Source organism: Cetorhinus maximus, chromosome 25 (assembly GCF_964194155.1).
Source record: "Cetorhinus maximus chromosome 25, sCetMax3.hap1.1, whole genome shotgun sequence".
NCBI lineage: Eukaryota > Metazoa > Chordata > Chondrichthyes > Lamniformes > Cetorhinidae > Cetorhinus > Cetorhinus maximus.
This window is the reverse complement of record NC_135903.1, coordinates 20309659-20331989: the sequence shown is the minus strand read 5'-3', so window position 1 is coordinate 20331989 and position 22331 is coordinate 20309659. Positions and strand designations below refer to the sequence as shown.

The 22331-nt window shown below is 40.7% G+C and overlaps 1 protein-coding gene across 2 annotated transcripts in view; it reads left to right on the top strand.

Moving 5' to 3' along the window:
- Nucleotides 1-22331, top strand: part of hrob (homologous recombination factor with OB-fold) — a 53060-nt gene that overhangs the window by 21370 nt on the left and 9359 nt on the right. Inside the window, exons 5-8 of one of the 2 annotated variants that reach the window (XM_078529599.1) lie at nt 702-839; nt 7700-7808; nt 13958-14043; nt 14856-14978. In XM_078529599.1, the coding sequence (XP_078385725.1) occupies nt 702-839; nt 7700-7808; nt 13958-14043; nt 14856-14978 (456 nt within the window). The remainder of the gene's footprint in view (nt 1-701; nt 840-7699; nt 7809-13957; nt 14044-14855; nt 14979-22331) is intronic. The other variant, XM_078529600.1, reaches the window with a different exon arrangement.

The following is a 22331-nucleotide window of genomic DNA, read 5'->3' as shown; positions in this document are numbered from 1 at the left end:
TAACAATTTAGATAAACAGCTACGACACTTTCATTGGGTGGCTGCAGATTGCCTTTGCATTGAGCAAACACCCATGTTGGCGCTGGTAGAAGTTGCAGTCTACAGCACAAATGGTCGATTGATCTATCAGCGAAAGAATAAATGGAAAACACTTGAGGCTGCAGATTGCACAGGAGAGAGATGAGTGGTGCCAAGCTGTATTTTGGCCTCAGTGGAAGCAGCCTTGAATGAAAGTTAGACAGGAGTGGATGATGAATTAATTGTGGACATTTGGCCTTCATAATTACTGAAAATTGTTTACCAGGAAAAGTTTTACTGAAAATCATTCTTAGTATTTTGCTTTTTTTTAAAAGTAGCATCAGCAATATTGCGTGACTGCTACTGATATATCTGCTTTGGTTGAGAAACTGCATTTTTGCATTGATCTATTCTCATTCATCCTTCTTTCCCTTAACTACATTCTTCCCTTGAGGTGAATGTATATTCTACAAGTTGTGTGTAAATTTTTGCTGTAATATTAAAGATTGATAAACTGGCAAGGGAGTACAAAGAAAGCACTGAACAGGACTGCTGGAAGCACAAACGGGGATTAGAATACTGTTTTGATTTTTCTGTACTGTAGGCTTATTGAATGTGAAAAATGCTATTTAATATTTAGCAATATTGTTTCACTGAGCATAATTTTTTGATTTCACATTAAGGAGGTTCCTAGTTCTCAACAATCTGAAGATGACTTTGGGAGAGGCCCATGGGCTGCCATGAAAGCAGAGTTAAGATTGGATGAGGAAGATGCTGACTGTTTCCTTCGAAGCTATAGCATTGTCATGGTTCTACGGAAGGTATGGTTTGCAATAACAGTTACAGTCATGACATTCTGTCTAGCCTTTCATCTTTTGTTTTTACAGCTTGTTCTCCTTGGTATTCTCATTGTTAGGGCACTGTAGTATAGTGGCCAAGTTACCAGCCTGGTAGCCTAGAGGGCTGGACTAATAATCCAGAAATGAAAGTTCAAATTCCACTATGGCAGTTAATGAATTGACTTCAAATTTATAAAATAAACCTGGGGTAAAAACCTAACAGCTGTAATGGTTCATAAATTCCTTTCAGGAAGGAATCTAGCCTGTCTTTACCCAGCCTTGTCCATTTGTGACTCCAGACCAACAGCAATGTGGTTGACTCTTAATTGTCCTTTAAAATGGCCTAGCAAGCCACTCAGTTGTATCAAACCACTAACTAAAAATTTAGAATCGTAGAAACCTACAGCACACAAGGAGGCATTCAGCCCATCTCGCTTGTGTAGCTCTCTGAAGAGTAGGCGTGCTTAATCCTACATCTCTGCTTTTTATCTGTAAATGGTTGAAGGCACTGGATACTGCAAAGGCTATGGGCCCTGAGAACATTCTGGCAATAGTACTGAAAAATTGTGCTCCAGAATTAGCCACTCCCCTAGCCAAGCTGTTCCAGTATAGAAAAAACACTGGCACCTACCTGACAATGTGAATAATTGCCCAATTATGCCCTGTCCACAAACAGCAGGACATGCCAGCTCTCGATCATCAGCAAAGTGATGGAAGGGGGTTATTGACAGTGCTATTGAGCACCATTTAATCCGCAATAACCTGCTCACTGACACTCAGTTTGGGTTCCTCCAGGGCTGCTCAGCTCCTGCCCTCATTACACTGCCTTAGTTTAAACATGGACGTAAGAGCAGAACTCAAAAGATAAGGTGAGAGCCTGGCGGAGTGACGACCAGTGTGTTGGGCGTGGTAGTGGAGTCAATTGGAGTCAGGTGGAAAACTCTTCACCGGTTGGAGTCATACCTAGCACAAAGGAAGATGGTTGTGGTTGTTGGAGTTCAGTCATCTCAGTCGTGGGACACTGCTGCAGGAGTTCCTCAGCGTATCGTCTTATGCCCAACCATCTTCAGCTGCTTCATCAATGACCTTCCCTCCATCATAAGGATCTTCAACAAGTGAGAATATAACCATCTCTCCTTGACATTCAATGGCATTATCATTGTTCAAACCCCCACTATCGACATCCCAGGGTTACCATTACCAGAAACTGAACTGGACCAGCCGTACAAATACTGTGGCTATAAGAGCAGGTCAGAGGCTGGGAATCCTGCAGTGAGTAACTCGCCTCCTGACTCCCCAAAGCCTGTCCATCATCTACAAGGCACAAGTCAGGGGTGTGATGAAACACCACTCCACTTGCCTGGGTGAGTGCAGCTGCAATAACATAAGAAGCTCAACACCATCCAGGACAAAGCAGCCTGCTTAACTGGCATCCTATCACCTTAAACATTAATTCCCGCCACTACCAATGCAGACAGCATTGTGTACCATCTATAAAAGCAACTGACCAAGGCTCCTTCAACAGCACCTCCCAAACCTGTGACCCCTACCATCTCGGACAAGAACAGCAGATGCATGGGAAAACCACCACCTGCACATTCCCCTCCAAGCCCCACCTGACTTGGAACTATATTGCCATTCCTTCACTGTCGCTGTGTCAAATCCTGGAACTCCCTTCCTAACAGTGCTGAGGTTGGACCTACAGCACACGGACTGCAGTGGTTCAAGAAGGTGGCTCCCCACCAACTTGTACGAGAGCAATTAGGGATGGGCAAGAAATGCTGGCCTAGCCAATGACGCTCATACTCAAAGAATTTTTAAAAACCCTGTCAGTTCCTCATCCTCAAGTACCTGTTCGTACCCTTTTTAAGGAATCTGCTTCCAATATCTTTTTGGGTGAAGCATTCCAGATTGCGAAATTCTGAAAAAATTCTCCTCTTCTCCCCTCTAGATGTTTGTTGAATGGTTTGAATCCACAACCTTCTATTTATTGATCCATTCATCAAGGGGAATATATTTCCCTTTTCACTTTATCAAAATTCTTCACCTTAAACTTTCTCGATGTTCTGTATTGCAAAGAAAGCAGTTCTAACTTTTTCAACTTCTCTTCATCACTGATGTCCCTCATCTCTGGTAACATCTTGCTTCTAATACCTTTGTGTTTTTCCTGAAGTATGATGCCCAGAATTGTCTATATTACTCCAGCTGAGGCTTAACCAAGGATTTATATAATTCTAGCTTGATCTCTGTTTTTAGATTCTATTCCTCTAATTTATAACCCCAAGTAACCCATTGCTTTAACCACCTTATCAACTTACCCTACCACCTTTTTAAGGGTTTGTAAACATGAACATCAAGGTGCCTGCTCATTTGCACTTTTCAAACTAGTGCCATTTATAGTGTGCTGCCTTCCAGATATCAGTCCCCTCAAAGTGCATCACTTCACACTTGTCCACGTTGAGCTAAATCTGCCATTATCTAACCATTTCATCATCCTGTCTCATTCCTAAAGCTTATAACTATCCTTGCCATAATCTATTTTACCAAGTGTCATATCATCTGCAACATTTATAATGTTTCCTATTCCTGACTCTAGGCTTTTTTTATAAAAATTGAGGAGTAATAGAACCACTTTTGACTCTTGGAGAGCACCACTGAAAAACATCCAACCACCCACCTCACTTTGCTTTCTGTCACTGAGCCAATTTTGTATCCATACCACACTTTCCCCTAATAGCATGGGATTCCATCTTATTAGTACTTCCCAAATGCCTTCCCAAAGTCCATATATAAAACATATGCACTATCTTGATCAACTTTCTCTGTTGCGTCAAAGAATTCAATCAAGTTAATCATACATGATTTACTTTTACTAAACCCATCTAGCTCTCCTAGGTTTACCCATGCCCCTTGAAATAAAAGTTTATTTTGACCCTGATAATGGTTTCCAATAACTTCCTTACAACTGGTGTTAGGCTGAGTGGCCTGTAGTTTCCTGGTTTATCATTCTCTTCTTTCTTGAATAGTGGTATAACATTAGCAACCTCCAGCCCCCTGGCACTATTCCTGTATCAAACAAGGATTGAAAGAGTGTGACCTATGCTTGTCCTAGTTCTACCTTTTTGCTCCTTTCAGCAATCTAGGACGCATTCTATTTGGACCAGGTGACTTAACTCACTTTCAGTAATTTTAGTACATCTCTATCTATTATTAATCTGTCAGTAACTTTCTTTTGTTTTAAGTGTAACCTTCACATTAACTGCTTCCTTTATGAAGACAAATGCAAAGTACTCCTGCCTTAGCAAACCACTTACAATTTTATGTTCTATAAAATGTTTTCAAGTTTAATTTAATGTTTCTCATAACCTCTTTGCCTCCCGTATTAACTTTTCCAGTTTCCCATGTACCTTGCATAATCTTCCTGAAGATTGAATCTTGCTCCTGACGTTTGTCATAAACTTCCTTTTCCTGTTGCTCGTGTCTTAGGGCACAACAAATCCTGTTCCTCTAAGTCCCCTATGCTTGCTGACCTACATTGGCTCCTGGTTGTGCATGTCTTTATTTCAAATCCCTCCATGGCCTTGCCCTCCCTATCTGTGATTGCCTCCAGTCCTACAACCCTCCAAGATATCTGCACTCCTCTAATTCTGGTCCCTTGTGAATTCCCAATTTTGATTGCTCCACCACTGGTGGCCGTGCCTTCGGTTGCCTATGCCCTAAGCTCTGGAGTACTGTCCCTACACCTCTCCTCCTCTCTACCCTGCCAATCTTCTATCCATGCTAATATGTTACCCACTACACCATGAGCTTTTATTTTCCACAATAACCTTTGAGGCACCTTATCAGATGCTTGCAGGTTCATACCTTTCAGCTAATGTTCGAAGCTCCACCATCATCGCCCCACCAGCTGGGTGAGAGGTGGTGGCACTGTGATAGAATTGGGAAGAAGTTTCCTTCGGAGTCCTCAACATTAGCTCAGGACCCCATGAAGCCTTGTGGCATCAAGGAAATTCTGGAGGTTACCACAGCTGATGAATCAGTACTCCTCCATTTTTTTTGTTTTTTAGAATCACTTGGAAGAAGAACCTGCTGTTGACACCACATACCACCCTCTTTCAGCTCTTGAATAATATTAAACACCTCTTGGAAGTAGCAAGAGCACAGAATGTACTTTGATTGCATGTACTTAAATGTTCATCACTAAAAGTGACTCGATGGCAGCAGTCCTGATCGAGCTAGCTGAGCCCTGAAGGACATTGCTGTGAGCTGATGGTGAGAGCGCCAGCATGGAAGAAAAACCTGCTTGACCCTGTTCTCACCAAACTGCCTGTCACAGGTGTAGTTGTCCATGACGATATTGGTTACGGTGACCACTGCACAAATTGTAGTAGAATAGAGCAGGTCAAAAACTAGATATTCTGCACTACCTCTTCCCCCCCCCCCCCCCACAAAAGCCTTTCCACCACCCACAAGGCACAAGTCAAGAATGCATGGTATGATATAATTCCAAACAAGAGAAACTGACTACCTCTGCCCAGATTATGGGTGTGCTATTACCAGTCAGCTCACAGAATTGTGTGAAATGAGCAATCCTGGGATTATCTGTGCTCATCAACTTGCACGTGGTACGAAAAAGCCTAATCACAAAAATAAATGGATTAAAGAAGGCAGCGAAGCCTTCCTGTTAATGGTTGTGGTTACTTGCTTGTATTATGATTGTATGGGATAGATTGTTACAGTCTATTGAGATGCTTCGTGTCCCAGTTTCCTTTTCCCTCATTCTAGTTCACAATCTTATTGTCATCTGCTAACAAACATTCACTGCACTCACACCTTGCATCATTTTTAAAAACAAAAATCAGTATCCAGAGAAGCCCATCATTTCCCAATGGGATGTGATTATTAGGCTCAATGCTCCCCCCTGGAGCTGGTATCATTTCGTTTTTGTTACTTAGTTCCTTGGAACTCCTCTGTACTTCATCATTCTCCCATCTTTTCCTCCATACATTGATTCTTACTAGAAGATTGATCCACTGCTGACTGCCGTCCTGTATTTCACCCGAGTGCCATTCTTGAGCCCAGAGCTTTGGCAGGTCCCAATTACAACACATCACCTGCCACCCTGTAGAACTTAGCACATATTGAGGGTCTAATCTGGTGTCTCCCAGTCAGTGCTACACACTGTCTTTACCAATCTTCATTGAAACAAGGGGCAGAATCTTCTCAGGAGTGCCAATCACTGTCGGATTGCCACTCTGCTCCTATTTGCACTAGGATGGAGCTCTGCATTTCTGGCCCAGACTTCCGAACCAGGCCTCATCAGAAATCTGGAGCACTCCTGTTCTGAATCCTCCTTCATAGGGCAGGATCGTTGTGGAAGCCAAACCACGCCTCCTTTTATGGCACTAACTGCCGTATTTTGGTAAGTCTTCATTCACTAACACATCGAACAGCTTAGAGACATTTAAATAGCTTTTCAGACAATGTGTGAAAGAGCCATATGGACTCAACGTTAACTCTGTTTCTCTTTCCACAGATGCTGCCAGACCAGCTGAGTTTTTCCATCATTTTCTGTTTTCACTTCAGATTTCCAGCATCCGCAGGATTTTGCTTTTATCTTAGAGCCTGTAGTGTAGTTACCTAGCGTTAGACGTGGGATTTTTTCTGCTCTAATATTTTCTGTGTAACTATTCGGGTAAATAAGTCAGAACCCTGTGAAGTCTCCAACTCTAACTCACAGCTGGAGACTTTTCGGGGGGTCCCAGGGAGCTGGGGAATTGCCCTTTGGAAGTTGAAACTTCCCAGGCAATTCCTGCGGAGCCCTTGTGTTGGGACTTAGGAGGTGTCCCTTAATGTATCCTCTAGGGTAAGCCTGTTCTCTGACCACCCGGAGGCTGGCCCAAAGTAGAGAAAGTTAGACCATTATAAAAATTAATCGCACAAGACCTCAGTTTAAGGTTGTATGCAAACACTTGGTTGGAATTGATGATCTGTTGACTTTCTCTGAAAAAATTCTTTGACTTTTGTATTGGTACCAGTGTGAGGCTGAGTGAGTTACATTTGTGTTCACTGAAAAAATAATTAGCGAGAACCTGCTCATTAGCTTTCTATCATCAAGTTTGAATGCATGTTTAATGTTTGACTACACAATAGAATTTGCATCTAAAAAATAGCCAATTATCCTCATTAATTTCCAGATCAATCAAGGTTGACTGGTTCCCATGGATAATTTGCCTCCTTGCCTTTGAAATTTTGCAATGGTAGACTATTTCCATTTTAGTTCTATTTCAGCAATGGTTCAGCAAAACCACACTGTCTGAATTAGGATGGGCATGGATTCAAGTCCTATTCCTAGACTTGAGTGCATGATTTTAAACTTGGAGTCCTGCAATGTAGGAGCTGCTGTCTATCGGATGAGACGTTAAACTGAGGTCCCATGAGGGAAGCATATGTACAAGATATCATTATACTTGAAGAGCTTTGAAGTTCTCAGTGGCCTAGCCAACATTACTAAAGCAGATTATCTGGTCGTTATCTCGTGATTATTTGAGAGACCTTGCTGTGTGAAAATTGATTGATGTGTTCCCTACATTACAACGGGATGGCTACACTTAGAAATGTACTTCATTTGTTGTGAAGCACTTGAGGTCATAAGAAATGCTGTATAAATACAATATCTTTTTCTTTAAAACTAAATGTAGCCATCATATTTTGCTGCTTTAAGTAAGTGCACTTGTTCGTTTTCTGCAAGATTTTTTGTTTCGTTGAACTTATTTGCTCTAATTTATAGAAATAGATGAAGATTTTCAAATATTTTAACCAACTCTTCACTGTTTCTATAGGCAGCCTTAAAGCAGCTCCCAAAAGGCAAGGTCCCCAGTATGGCAGTACTTGTAAAGTCACTGACACGCACAAACAATGATGCCAGTGCTGTGTTTAAGGATCCATCAGGTAGAGTTTTCTTAAGTTGTCACGGAGTTTAATAATTTAAACTGTTACAATAACTAGAACAAGCTAAATCATTGAAGGTGTGTTATCTTTAACTGATTTGGATCAATCTGGACTTTTAAAATACACTTGGTTTTAAAAATATTGTACATCCTTTAAGTTTTCTCAATGGGTTTAGCATATATTTATTAGGAACTCTGTTAACCCAGTTCCCTTTGATCATCTCCCATAGTCAACTTTATCCCCACGTTAAGTATTGGCCAGTATGCTTGATGTCTTCTGTAACTAATGAGCTCCATAGGGTATAGACTATCTTACGGGCATGGATAACATTATAATTTAGTTGGGAATGTTCCCTTTGCTTTTATTGTGAATTGTTGCTTATTTTGGGTTTTTTTAAGCTTGTTTGAACCATATATTACTTTCCTATATTACTGGTGCCCTAACAGGGGCACTTTGTTGAGATGGTCCTAGTTTGGTAACCTAGGTGCAATCCAGTGTCACCCCTCTTGGTCCATAAAAAAGGCCTATGCTGGGTACTATTCCACAATTGATCTTTTTTTCCTGAGAAAGATGAGTGATGCTTCATCCAGCTAAGATCAGAAACTAGCTTTGTGAGAAATTATGGGCCTAATAGCTGCATATCCGTTTAACTTTGTTTTCTCCTTTGCATTTCTTACCTTCTCTTAAAGGTCTTCATTCTTGGTCATTGTTTATTTTTCATACTTCCTGTATGTAAAATAATTTTTTTCCCTCTCTTCTGAAGGTTTTAATTGATTGCCGAAGTAAGGTCTTGGCTGCCTGCCACACCTTGTTGATTGGCAGCGATTAATGCATTAGGCTTGTGCATTATTTGGCTGCAGGGAGCATCACAGCTGACATTGAAAGTGTACATCTTCCACCAGGAATTACTGGATGGTGATTAAGAAGCTCCACTAATTCCACTTCCTTACAATAAGCATTAAGATCAGTTGTAATATCCTTACCACTACCTCACAGAAATTGGGTAACTCTGCACTGACCAAAGGTCAAAGCTGAAACCTGTCTATCAATATAGTCAGGTAGCTACTGGGTGAACTCGAAGCCATCAAGGGACACCACCTCCTCCCCCCACCCACCCACCCATCCACCCACCCCCCCCCACCCTCCTCCTACCCCAAAAATAACCATTCCAAATATGTAAGCTAATTGACTCTGATAATTGCAGGCAAACCCGATCTTGTCGTCATCCAGCATGCACACCTTTCAGCCAAGGTCTTCATATTGCCAGGTGTAAAGATACTTGTTTAGTGGCACAATTCGTAGCTTAATTAACATGCAGTCTAGACAAATGCCTCTCTCTTTAAAGAGATCATTAACCAACAATTACAAAAGAATACCTTTTTAAAATATTACTGTTTTGTTCTATTTGTTATGCCTTTCAGATGATTTTACACTGGGTTTCTGTTCCCAAGGCAATTTTCAAACAAAAAAGAGTTCTCTCCATGTTCTATCCAACATTTATCCAATCAACATTATTAAATGCAAATTTTCGACATTTATCATCATGCTGTTTGTGATGCCTTGTTTGACACAAGTTGCCTGCTGCTTTTGAAGGGAAAGTGTTTGCTAGTGCGGTCAGGGAGGGTTTAAACTAAAATGGCAAGGAGATGGGAACCTGAGCAGGGAGACAGAGGAAGGGGAAGCAAGGATAGAAATAAAAGACAGAAAAGTAAGAAGCAAAAGTGGAAGGCAGAAAAAAAAGGGCAAAAAACAAATGGGGTCATATTTTAAAAAAACAACTAAGATGACTAACAAGGTTAAAAAGACAAGCCTAAAGACATCGTATCTTAATGCACGGAGCATTCGCAATAAGGTAGATGAATTAACAGCACAAATAGATATAAACGGTTATGGTATAGTTGCAATTACGGAAACATGGCTGCAGGGTGACCAAGGATGGGAACTGAACACCCAGGGGTATTTAGGAAGGACAGACAAATAGGGAAAGGAGGTGGGGTAGCATTGTTAGTAAAGGAGGAACTCAATGCAATAATGAGGAAGGATATTGGCTTGGAAAATCATGATGTGGAATCTGTTTAGGTGGAGAGAAGAAACACCAAAGGGCAGAAAACATTGGTGGGTGTTGTTTATAGGACCACAGACAGTAATGGAGATGTAAGAGAAGGCATTAAGCAGGAAATTGGAGATGCACGCAATAAAGGTACAACTGTAATCATGGGTGACTTTAGTCTATATATAGATTGGACAAACTAAGCTAACTATAATACTGTGGAGGAGGATTTTCTGGAGTGTGTACATGATGGTTTTTTAAACCAATACATTGAGGAACCAACTAGAGAGCAGGCTATCCTATTGTGCAATGAGAAAGGATTAATTAACAATCTTCTTGTGTCCTTGGGGAAGAGCGACCATAACATTTTATAGGATTGTTCATTAGGATGGAGAATGAAGAAGTTGAATACGAAACTAGGATCCTGAATCTAAATAAAGGGAACTGCAAGAGTGTGAGATGCGAGTTGTCAATGATGGATTGGAGAACCTTACTAAAAGGATTGATAGTGCATAGCAATGGCTAATGTTTAAGGAACGTATGCATGAGTTACAACAATTATTCATTCTTGCCTGGCGCAAAAGTAAAACAGGAAAGGTGGCTCAACCATGGCTTACAAAAGAAATTAGGGATAATATTAGATCCAAAGAGGAGACATATATAAAATTGCCAGTAAAAGCAGCAAGCCTGAGGATTGGGAGCAGTTTAGAATTCAGCAAAAGTGAACAATAAGATTGATCAAGAATGGGGAAAATGGAGTATGTATGTAAACTTGCAAGGAACATAAAAACTGACTGTAAAAGCTTCTATAAATATGTGAAGAGAAAAAGATTAGCAAAGACAAACAGATCCCTTACAGTCAGAAGCAGGGGAAATTATAATGGGAAACAAGGAAACGGCAGAAGAATTGAACACATTTTGGTTCTGTCTTCACAAAAGAGGACATAAATAATTTCCCAGAAATGTTAGGAAACCAAGGGTCTGGTGAGAGGGAGGAATTGAAGAAAATCGATATTAGTAAAAAAAAAAAATGGTGCTAGAGAAATTAATGGGGTTAAAGGCTGAAAAATCTCCAGGGCCTGATAATCTGTACCCCAGAGTACTAAAGGAAGTGGCCCTGGAAATATTGGATGCATTGGTGGTCACCTTCCCAAATTCTATAAGACCCTGGAGCAGTTCCTACAGATTGGAAGGTGGAAAATGTAACCCCGCTATTTTTAAAAAAAAGGAGGGAGTGAAAAACAAAATTACAGACCAGTTAGCCTAACATCAGTAGTGGGGACAATGTTAGTCTATTATAAAAGATGTGGTAACAGAACACTTGGAAAGCATGAACGGGATTAGACAAAATCAGCATGGGTTTATGAAAGGGAAATCATGCTTAACTAATCTACTGGAGTTTTTTGAGGATGTAACTAGTAGAATAGATAAGGGAGAACCAGTGGATGTGGTGTATTTGGATTTCAAGAAGGCTTTTGATAAGGTCCCACATAAGAGGCTAGTGGGCAAAATTAATGCACATGGGATTGGGGGTAATATACTGGCATGGGTTGAGAATTGATTGACAGATGGGAAACTGTGTGGGAATAAATGGGCCTTTTTCCAGGTGGCAGGCAGTGACTAGTGGTGTACCGTAGGGATCAGTGCTTGGTCCCCAGCCATCCACGATATATATAAATGACTTGGATGAGGGAACCAAATGCAATATTTCCAAGTTTGCAGGCAACACAAAACTGGGCAGGGTTGTGAGGAGGATGCAAGGAGGTGGCGGTGATTTATACAAGTTGTGTGTGTGGGCAAACACATGGCAGATGCAGTATACCATGGATAAATGTGAAGTTATATGCTTCGGTGTGGAAAAACAGAAAGGCAGGGTATTATTTAAATGGTGACATATTGGGAAATGTGGATGTACAAAAGGATCTGGTGTCCTTGTACACCAGTCAATGAAAGTAAATAGGCAGGTGCAGCAAACAATTAGGAAGGCAAATGGTATGTTGGCCTTCATTGCAAGAGGATTTGAGTTCAGAAGTAGGAATGTCATACTGCAGTTACACAGGGCCCTGGTGAGATCACACCTGGAGTATTACGTGCAGTTTGGTCTCCCTACCTAAGAAAGGATATACTTGCCGTAGAGGGAGCGCATCAAAAGTTTAACTAGGCTGATACTGGGGATGGCAGGACTGTCATATGAGGAGCGATTGGTTCGACTGGGTTTGTATTCACGAGAGTTTAGAAGAGTGAGAGGGGATCTGATTGAAACGTATAAAATTTGAACAGGGCTAGACAGACTGGATGCAGGGAGGATATTTCCCCTGGTTAGGGAATCTAGAACCAGGAACCACAGTCTCAGGATACAGGGCAGACCATTTAGGACTGAGATGAAAAAAATCAGAGGGTGGTCAGCCTGTGGAGTTCTCTACCACAGAAGGCTGTGGAGGCTGGGTCACTGAGTATATTCAAGAAAGAAATTGATAAATTTTTGGATATTAGGGGCATCAAGGGGTATGGAGAGAAAGCAGGAATAAACGTTGGGATTGAGGATCAGCCATGATCATATTGAATGACAGAGCAGGCTTGACGGGCCGAATGCCTACTGCTCCTAGTTTCTATGAAACATTCTTGGGTTCAGTGGCATTAGTCATTCCTGTCATGATTCTCACTGCCATAGATGTGCTTGTACAATAGCATCACCCAAGAATATAAAACAGTATTCCTTTGTAATCCGAACACAATATTCATGTCTCACGTATGTACTTCAATCTTTGCATGTTGAAATGAGGCTTGATGTGAATTGTTAAGCAGTTTCATTTCACAGCAAGGGAACATAGAGTATAATTATGACCAGATTTCATTTAATACAATCAGTGCAACTGCCATGCTTCCCCACTTCAGTGGTTTGTCTTACTTGACTTAATCAAATCTCTTTCAACTATCCTTGAGTATTTCTAACCAGTGCCTCATTGAAATCCTTTGCAGTTTTCCTTCAACAAATCCTGACTGCTAATGTATTTTTAAGTTTTTCTGCCCCAACAAGCTGGGTCTTGATTCCTGAATCTTGTCACTGTCCAAAGGTTGGCCATGAGCTCCTAAGAATCTCTCTGAAACTAGCTTCATTTGAAGTTCAACCGAAAGAGGATGTTTCATCCACCTATAGTGTGAATGATCGTTGGGAACCTCTGAGATTATGCAACTCCCTTATTGTTCCAAATAGCAACATCAGTACCTGGTTTCAATACACTTTTTCTCAATGCTTGTGATTTTCTTTTTAAACCTATGTAGATCAACTGTTTAAAGGCAATACTTAAATGTAACTCTCATTTTTAAATCCCTTTCCCAGAAGAATGGTCAAAATTCCTGATGGTCAAAATTCCTGATACATGGCAAAGACTCTTCAATATTGTAGATCAGAGTGGTTTACGGATTACCAAGATGAACAAATGAATTGGCTAGTGTTTCACCTTTGGAAATGGGATGTGTGCCAGGGGAGTAGTTTCTATCTGCATTGACCATCCTTTGTCTAGGTGTCTTTCTCTTAAAAGTTGAGAATACACTTTGCTAAGATTCAAAATAACTATTTCTAAATCCATCTGTGGAGGAATTAAAGCATTCAAAATACATAATTTCCAAATGTGCCTAGACCAAAACTGAAAACTCATAACTGAGCTGCTCCTGAGTTTTGTATTTACATTTGAGCACCAAAATTAACATTTAGGACAGGAAAGCAATCTGATCCTTGTTCAAATTAATGGAAGTCAGCTAGCACTGGATCTGTCAAGTTAATCAACCGTAAACATCTTTTCATTTGGCAGTATCTTCCCTGAAATTGGTTATCAAAATTAGATTTTAATATTTCTTTTGACTGTACTTGGAGAACCATCTGCTGGCTTTCTTCCCAACCCCTCCCCAAATGTGCTTTCTCTCCTCACTTTAGGAAGATTAAAGAATGAACAAGCTTAAAGGCTATCCAGAGGAATCTGTACAATTTGAAGCATTGTAAATGATGGAGGTTATAAAGTCCCTTACTTGGCAGTTTTGTGCTGATGGCTGCTGGAAATTAGTTTCCTTGAAACCTAATTCTTTCTGTTTACTTGCACAGGAGAGATGCAAGGTACCATTCACAGACAGCTTCTAGTTGAACAACCGAATAATCTAAAGGTTGGAACAGTGCTTCTCTTGAAACAGGTTGTTAATTCTATATTTAAATGTTAGAATTATGGATAGAATTTTTGGGTCATTAATTTTACTACTCATTTAACACCAATTGAGGAATGATATTGGATGTGTTGGGGCTGGTGCAGATAATGCCACTTGTATCCAGTGTGAGTTTAACATGCAGTGAATGGTTAACGTTAGTGAAGCAAAATTAGAAATTTAGCCAATTATTTGAGGAGACTTCATTACCTTTCAAAATTCCCTTTGTCCATATGTCCATATTGGCCCTTTAAATACTAAATGATGAATCATGATCTGATGCTGCCTGTCAGCTAATTAGGATTACTTTGCTTGGTTGGATGGCTCGCGCTCGTGACAACTCCAAAAACGTTGCTGATTAGTGGAGAGAGCTTTGAGAGTGGAAGTGTAGATTGGTCACAGAAAACAGCTAACTGGTGGCATGATGTTGCTGAGTCTTTCCCTTTAGCAGAAAGCATTTAACACTGCTTGTGCACTAACAATACACTAGAATATGTTGTTGCCACCTGTGTAGATGCTAATGTTAGCTGTTGAGGTGGTATACTACACAATATAGAAACCTTGATCAGTGATGCTTTAGGCTGTCAACTGAGTAAAATACAGTAAATTCTTACAGGTGTATATCCCAAAATATTGTTGTTCCTGAATGATGCAACCTAAACATTTTGATTTGACTTGTCTTACTATGGGACGTAAATAATCCTCAGTAGTTTGTCTGTAATGAGTCTGAATATAATTTCTGAACTTGAAAGGGGAACCAGCATTTCCCCAACACTAACATGCATTTTTACTTCTGCTTTTAGGTTGGTGTATTTTCTCCATCACTTAGGAATCATTACTTGAATATAACACCAAGCAATGTGATAAAAATTTATCCACAAGATGCTAGTGAATGCATTCGTAACCAGCTGGTTCAGAGTCCCCAGGTAAGAATATTACTGTGTACATCATGCAATAGAGTAGATGCTACACAACTTTGTTAGAAGTGACCGGTCGGTACTAACATTATGCCTGCGACTGGATCTACATTGATATTGGTAACAAACTTACCCCCAGGCACTTTTTTTCTCCAGATTCTTACTGTGAAACTCCCTACCTGCCAAGTCTCTCCTTTGTCTCATACTCCTAAAGCATTTAAAATCCATGCTGTTAACTAATCACTACTTTGATTTACTACCTTGTCCCTCTTTTTCCAGTTTTATTGGTGTTCTATAGTATGATCCTGAATTGGGTATCTCAATAAAACAAAAACAGTAACTTGCACTATAATGTAATAGCATGTTCAAAGTAGTGTGCTTGCATATTTTCCTCTCTAAGGTCATTCACTTAGGGAATATAGACCCAGTCTACTCAATCTCCCCTCATTCCAAGAATCTGTTTACTCCAACTGCATCATTGTTGTATACTCACTTATCTCTTTGCAGCCTCTGTGTCCTCAGAGCTTACATTCCCAACAAGCTTTGAATCATTAGCAAACTTTGATACATTATTCTCCGTCTCTTCAAAGTCATTAATATAGATTGTGTAAAGCTGAGACCGCTGATCCTTGTGGCCCTTCACTAGTTACGGCCTGCCAACTTGAAAGCACCCTGATTATTCCTACTCGCTGCTACCTGTCCATTAACCAATTCCATTCATGCTAGGATGCTACCCCCAACTCCATGAGCCATTATCTTACATATTAACCTTTGCATCCTCTTCACAGCTTACTTTCCTACCTAACTCTGTATCGTCAACAAAGTTCGATATGTTATACATGGAACGACAGAAAGTTACAGTGCAGAAAGAGGCCAATCAGCCCATCGTGTCTGCGCTGGCAAAAAGAGAAAAAAACTAGCCGCTCATTTTGATTCCACTTTCCAGCACCTGGTCCTTAGCCTTGCGGGTTACAGCACTTCAGATGCAAATCTAGGTACCTTTTTTTAAATGAGTTGAGCCTTTCAGCCTCAACCACCAACTTACGCAGGGAATTCCAGACGCCCACCACCCTCTGGGTACAAAAACATTTTTTCCTCATGACCCCTCTAATCCTTCTACCAATCACCTTAAATCTCTGCCCCTGGTAATTGACCCCTCAGCTAGGGGAATCAAGTCTTTCCTGTGTACCATATCTAGGCCCCTCATAATTTTGTACACCTCAGTTAGGTCACCCCTTAGCCCCCTCTGTTCTAAGGAAAACAACCCTAGCCTGTCCAATCTCTCCTCATAGCTGCAATTTTCAAGCCCTGGCAACATTCTTTAAAATCTCCCCTACATTCTCTCCAGAGCAATTATGTCCTTCCTGTAATATGGCGACCAGAACTGTGTACACACTTCCAGCTGTGGCCTAACCAGCATTTTATACTGTTCTATCATTACGTCCCTGCTTTTGTATTCAATACCTCACTCAATAAAGGAAAGCATTCCATATGCTTTGCTGACCACCTTGTCCTCCTGTCCTGCCGCCCTCAAGGACCTGTGGGATTGCACTCCAAGGTCTCTCACTTCCTCAACCTCTCTCAATAACTTCCCGTTTATTGAGTATTCCCTTACTTTATTTGCCCTCTCCAAATACATTACCTCACACTTTTCCAGATTGAATTCCATTTGCCACTTTCCCGCCCACTCAATCAAACCATTGATATCATTCTGGAGTCAACAGCTATCCTCTTCACCATCAACTACCCCCAGTTTTTGTCATTTGCAAGTTCCCCAATCATGCCTCCCACATTTGAATCTAAATCATTAATATATACAACAAACAGCAAGGGCCCCAACACTCAGCCCTGTGGAACACCACTGGAAACCGTTTTCCATTTGCAAAAACATCCATCGACCATTACCCTTTGTTTCTTGTCACTGAGCCAATTTTGGATCCAACCTGCCACTTTCACCAGTATCCCATGAGATCGCATTTCCCTGACCGGTGTGCCATGTGAGATCTTGTCAAATGCCAGACTGAAATCCACGAAGCCAACATCTGCTGCACTACCCTCATCAATCATCCTTGTTTCTTCCTCAAAAAATTCTAATAAGTTAGTAAGACGCTATCTTCCCCCAACAAAACCATGCTGACTATTCCTGATCAATCTGTGCCTTTCTAAGTGACAGTTTATCCTGTGTCTCAGAATCCTTTCCAATAATTTGCCGACTACTGAAGTCAGACTTACCAGACTTACTATAATTTTCTGGCCTCTGGGACCTCGCCTGTATCTACAGAGGATTGAAAAATGATCCTCGGTGTATCCTCCCTAGCTTCCTTCAACAGCCTGGGATACAAGCCATCTGGCCCTGGTATTTATCCACCTTCAAGGATGTCAGACCATCTAGTACTTCTCTTTCACTATGCTTATTGTATCTAATATTTCACACTCCTTTTTAACTAGGATGTCTGAATCATCCCTATCCTTAGTGAAGACAGAGACAAATTACTCTTTGAAAACCCTGCCCATACTTTCTGCATCAACCCACAAGTTATCATGTGTACATCTCTGATAGGCCCTACCTTTTCCTTAGTTATTCTCTTGCTCTTAATGTACAGGTAAAACATCTTAGGATTTCCTTTGATTTTCACCTGCCAATATTTTTTGTATCCTCTTTGCTTTCCTAATTTCCATTTTTACCTCTCCCCTGTACTTTCTATACTCCTCTCGGCTTTTTACAGTGTTAAGTCTTTTGTGACTGTCAAGCTTTCATTTTCTGCTTTATTTCAGCAGTACCACCCTTTTTCTTTGTGGGGACATGTCTGCAAAGTGCCTCTGGAATCGCACCCTTGAATGCCTCCCACTGATTTGATACTGTATCCAGTCCAGTCTCGCCAGCTCACCTCAGCTTTGTGAAATTTGTTTTCCCCCCAATTTAGAACTTCTACTCCTGTTCTTTCTTTGTCCTTTTCTATATAATGATGCTAAATCTAACTATATTATGGTCACTATCTCCAAAATGGTCTCCCACTGCTACTTCATCAACTTTCCCAGCTTCAGTTCCTAAGACCAAATCTAGAATTGTGTTCCTTCTCATTGGGCTTTTTACGTACTGTCTAGAAAAAGTTCTCTTGAATGCAGTTCAAGAATTTTGCACACTCTATGCCCTTCACACTGTTCGTATCCCAATTGATATTAGAGTAGTTGAAGTCTCCATCGATTACTGCCCTATTGTTTTTGCATTCAGAAATCTGTCTACATATTTGCTCTTTTAACTCCCCTTCCACTGTTTGGGAATCTATAGTATACTCCTAACAGTGTGGCTGCCCTTTTTTTATTTCTGAGCTCAATTCATGTGATCTCATTTGATGCTTCATTTTAGTATATGATCTCTCCTCACAGCTGTAACTGATTCTTTAACCAATAATGCTACACCTCCACCTTTTTAATCCCCCTCCCTATCCTGCCTGAAAACTCTATATCCAGAGATGTTGAGCTGCCATTTTTGCCCCTCTTTAAGCCAAGTTTCTGTTATAGTGATGATGTCATGCTGCCATGTGTCTGTGCCCTGGGCTTTTCTTTACTATGCTCCTCACATTTACATATATTCCTTATTAACACTGCCAAATTCCTCTGCTATACACTTTTTAACCTGTGCTGCTTCTGTCTTTCAGAGTCACTCACGAATTCTCCATCTGTTCCCTGTTATGAATTTGCCCTCAGTGCCAATCCCCCTGCCAATCTAGTTTAAACCCCCACCCTGCCACCCCTCAACAGCACTAGCCAATCTCCCTCTGAGGATATTTGTCCCTGTTCAGTTCAGGCCACTTCATCTCAGTCATTGATGCAGACTAAATAGATGAGACCTGAGCACTGATTCTTGAGGTGCCCCATGAGTTAAAGCCTGTCAATCCAAAATGACCTGTTTATTTCAGCTGTCTGTTCTGTTGGTTAACTAATCCTCAATCGATGCTTATTTCCCCCAATTCCATGAGCCCTAATTTTGTGTGATAATGTCTTGTGGCACTGTATTGAATGTATTTTGAAAATCCAAGCCTACTACTTCCATTATATTCTCTCTTCTATCCTGCTGGTTACAACCATAAATTTGTTGGGAGTTGGTTCTTTTCTCAAACATTATTTCCCTTTCATAAATCTGTGACTGTGTCCAATCATCTGATACCCTAAATGCTTTCACCATGTTCCTAATGATAGATTCTAGGTTCTAGAGTCGATTTTTCCACTCCCCCATATCCTTTCTATAGTTTGTAAACCCATATCTAATTACAATAGCCACATGGCAAAGCATTCCATTTCCTAGTTGCCCTTTTCTTTGGGGAAAAAAAAACTCTTACCCCTTTTGGTTTTCTACTTCTAATCGTCAGCCTATGATCTTCTGTTATTGATTCAACAACCATTGGCCTGGATTTTCTTATGAGCAGTATAGCTGCGCCGTTTGCCACTGCCCAAAAAACTCCATGCTTACCTTGTCTGGAGGCTGCAGTGAAATCTCCCTCCTCCCCTTCCTGCATCGAGACAAGTAGCAAGGGCTTCCAGTGTGATGTATTGCTGGTGAATTCATGCCCCTTTTTAACATGAACTGAAGACGTACCCCTTCAGTCTTCAGCCCAATGACAAGTTTTCTATTTTTAATATTTTCAGACTGGCACTTTTAAAACTGTAAAGTTTTAAACACTGTTACCACTTTTTTTTTATATTAGTTTTTTAAAAAGATTGTTGGAGTCTGCCCTTGGAGATGAATACCGCCCGGTTCCTTTTTTTTCCCTCCCCCACCCCAATCTGCCTGCCACACACACCTGGCACCCCTGCCTGCCAGTGCTTTGGGGGTTGGGGTGTTGAAGTGTCAGCAGGGGTGTATAGGTGAGCCAGAGACTAATCATGTCAGCAGCACATATTATATTTAATGCCCATATATATTAAACCATTGCTTTTTTATTATGGCTTCTTCACCTGCATTCATCTTTTAATGATCTACATGTTGATACCACTGAATCTTCCTCCACACTCTAGCCTGACTATTTAGGGTATACTTTCTTTCACATATGTTTAAGGATACTTGAGGGATTTATATTTAAACAGTAAATCAGTAATGCACAAGCAAGTGAAATAATCTGTCATTCCTTACCCGTCTCCTAAACATGCTGATTATTTTCAATTGGGTTCCATTAAAAACTTCCATATTACATCCCTTTTTATAGTGATAATTAGAACTTCTGATATTACCTCTTTTAACTTGGTGTCCTGGCTTACTCTGAACATGTTCCAAGCCTATTGTTCAGATGGACGTGCTTCTGTGTGGAAGAGTCATCTCCACTGCACTCCCCCTGACCTTGACCTGGACATAGTTTAAAAACTTTTTCCTTCCTCCTGGTTGCCATTGTACTGTTCATGTTTGTGATGCAGAATGTTATGTGCTAATATCACCATTATTTATACTGAGATGCACCTATACTGCTGCATGTAGTTCTCCTGACCATGCAGCCTTGTGTGTTTAAATCATTTACATATAAATAGCAAAATATTTAATTGGTTCGGGGTGCATTTCAGAATTGTATATTTTTCTACATTGTTTTGAAGTCTACTACCTTTGTCATGCAATATAAAATTTTACAAATGGACGCTTCTTTTAAAAACTTGCTTGACATTGTATCCTACTGCACATAAAGCAAAGTATCCTGATATTATGGCTCAGTGACTTGTAACACATTTCACAGAGCATTTAGCCACATGGAAGTACCAGCAGCAACACACATATATTTGGTAGTGAGTCAAGGCCTTTTGATAAGAAACTAACAAATTAGGCTAATGAGTAGAGATTGGCTAGGGGATCCTTTGAAGAATATTTTTCAACTTTTTGTTTGTTTGAATCTATCATGTTAAAAACCTGAACTCCTGAAGCTGCTTCCATGATAGAAGACCATAAGACCTAGGAGCAGAAGTAGGCTATTCGGCCCATCGAGACTGCTCCGCCATTCAACGAGATCATGGCTGATCTGATAGTCCTCAATTCCACTTTGCTGCCTTTTCCCCATAACCCTCGATTCCCTGACTGATTAAAAATCTGCCTATCTCAGCCTTGAATGTACTTAACCCAGCTTCTACAACACTCTGCGGTGAAGAATTCCACACATTCGCTACCCTCTGAGAGAAGAAATTCCTCCTCATCTCTGTCTTAAATGGGCGATCCCTTACTCTGAGATTATGCCCTCTGGTCCTAGATTCTCCCACAAGGGTAAACAGCCTCTCAGCATCTACTCTGTCAAGACCCCCTAAGAATCTTATGTTTCAATAAGGTGGACTCTCATTCTTCTAAACTCCAATGAATACAGGCCCAGCCTACTCAATCTCTCCTCATAAGAAAATCCCTCCATACCCGGGATTAACTTAGCGAACCTTCTCTGGACTGCCTCCAATGCCAGTATAACTTTCCTTAGATAAGGAGACCAAAACTGCTCATGGATTTCTAGGTGTGGTCTAACTAGTGTCTTGTATAGTTTTAGCAAGACTTCCCTATTTTTATACTCCATTCCCTTTGAAATAAAGGCCAATATTCCACTTGCCTTCCCTATTACCTGCTAAACTTGTATGTTAGCATTTTGTGATTCATGCACAAGGACTCCCAAATCCCTCTGTGCTGTAGCTTTCTGCAGTCTTTCTCCATGTAAATAATATTCAGCCCCTCTATTCTTCCTGCCAAAATGCATAATCTCTCATTTTCTCTCATATTACATCTGTCAAGTTTTTGCCCACTCACTTAACCTGTCTATATCCCTCAGTAGACTCCTTGTGTCATTCTCACCACTTGCCTTCCCACCTATTTTTGTGTCATCCGCAAACTTGGTGACAGTACATTCACTTCCTTCATCTAAGTCATTAATAATATTGTAAATAATTGTGGCCCCAGCACTGATCCCTGTGGAACTCCACTAGCTACATGTTGCCATCCTGAAAATGCCCCCTTCGTCCTAACTTTGTCTTTTATTAGTTAACCAATCCTCTATCCATGCTAATATACTAACCCCAACACCATGGGCTCTTATCTTAAGTAGCCTTATGTGTGGTACCTTATCAAACACCTTTTGGAAATCCAAGTATATTACATATACTGGTTCCCCTTTATCTATCCTGCTTGTTACCACCTCAAAGTATTCCAATAAATTTGTCAGGCATGATTTCCCCTTCATGAAACCATGCTGACTCTGCTTGATTGTATTATGCATTTCTAAATGCTCTGCTATTAAATCCTTTATAATCGATTCTAACATTTTCTTGATGATGGATGTTAAGCTAACTGGCCTATAGTTACGTGTTTTTTGTCCGTCTCCCTTTTTGAATAAGGGCGTTATATTGGCAGTT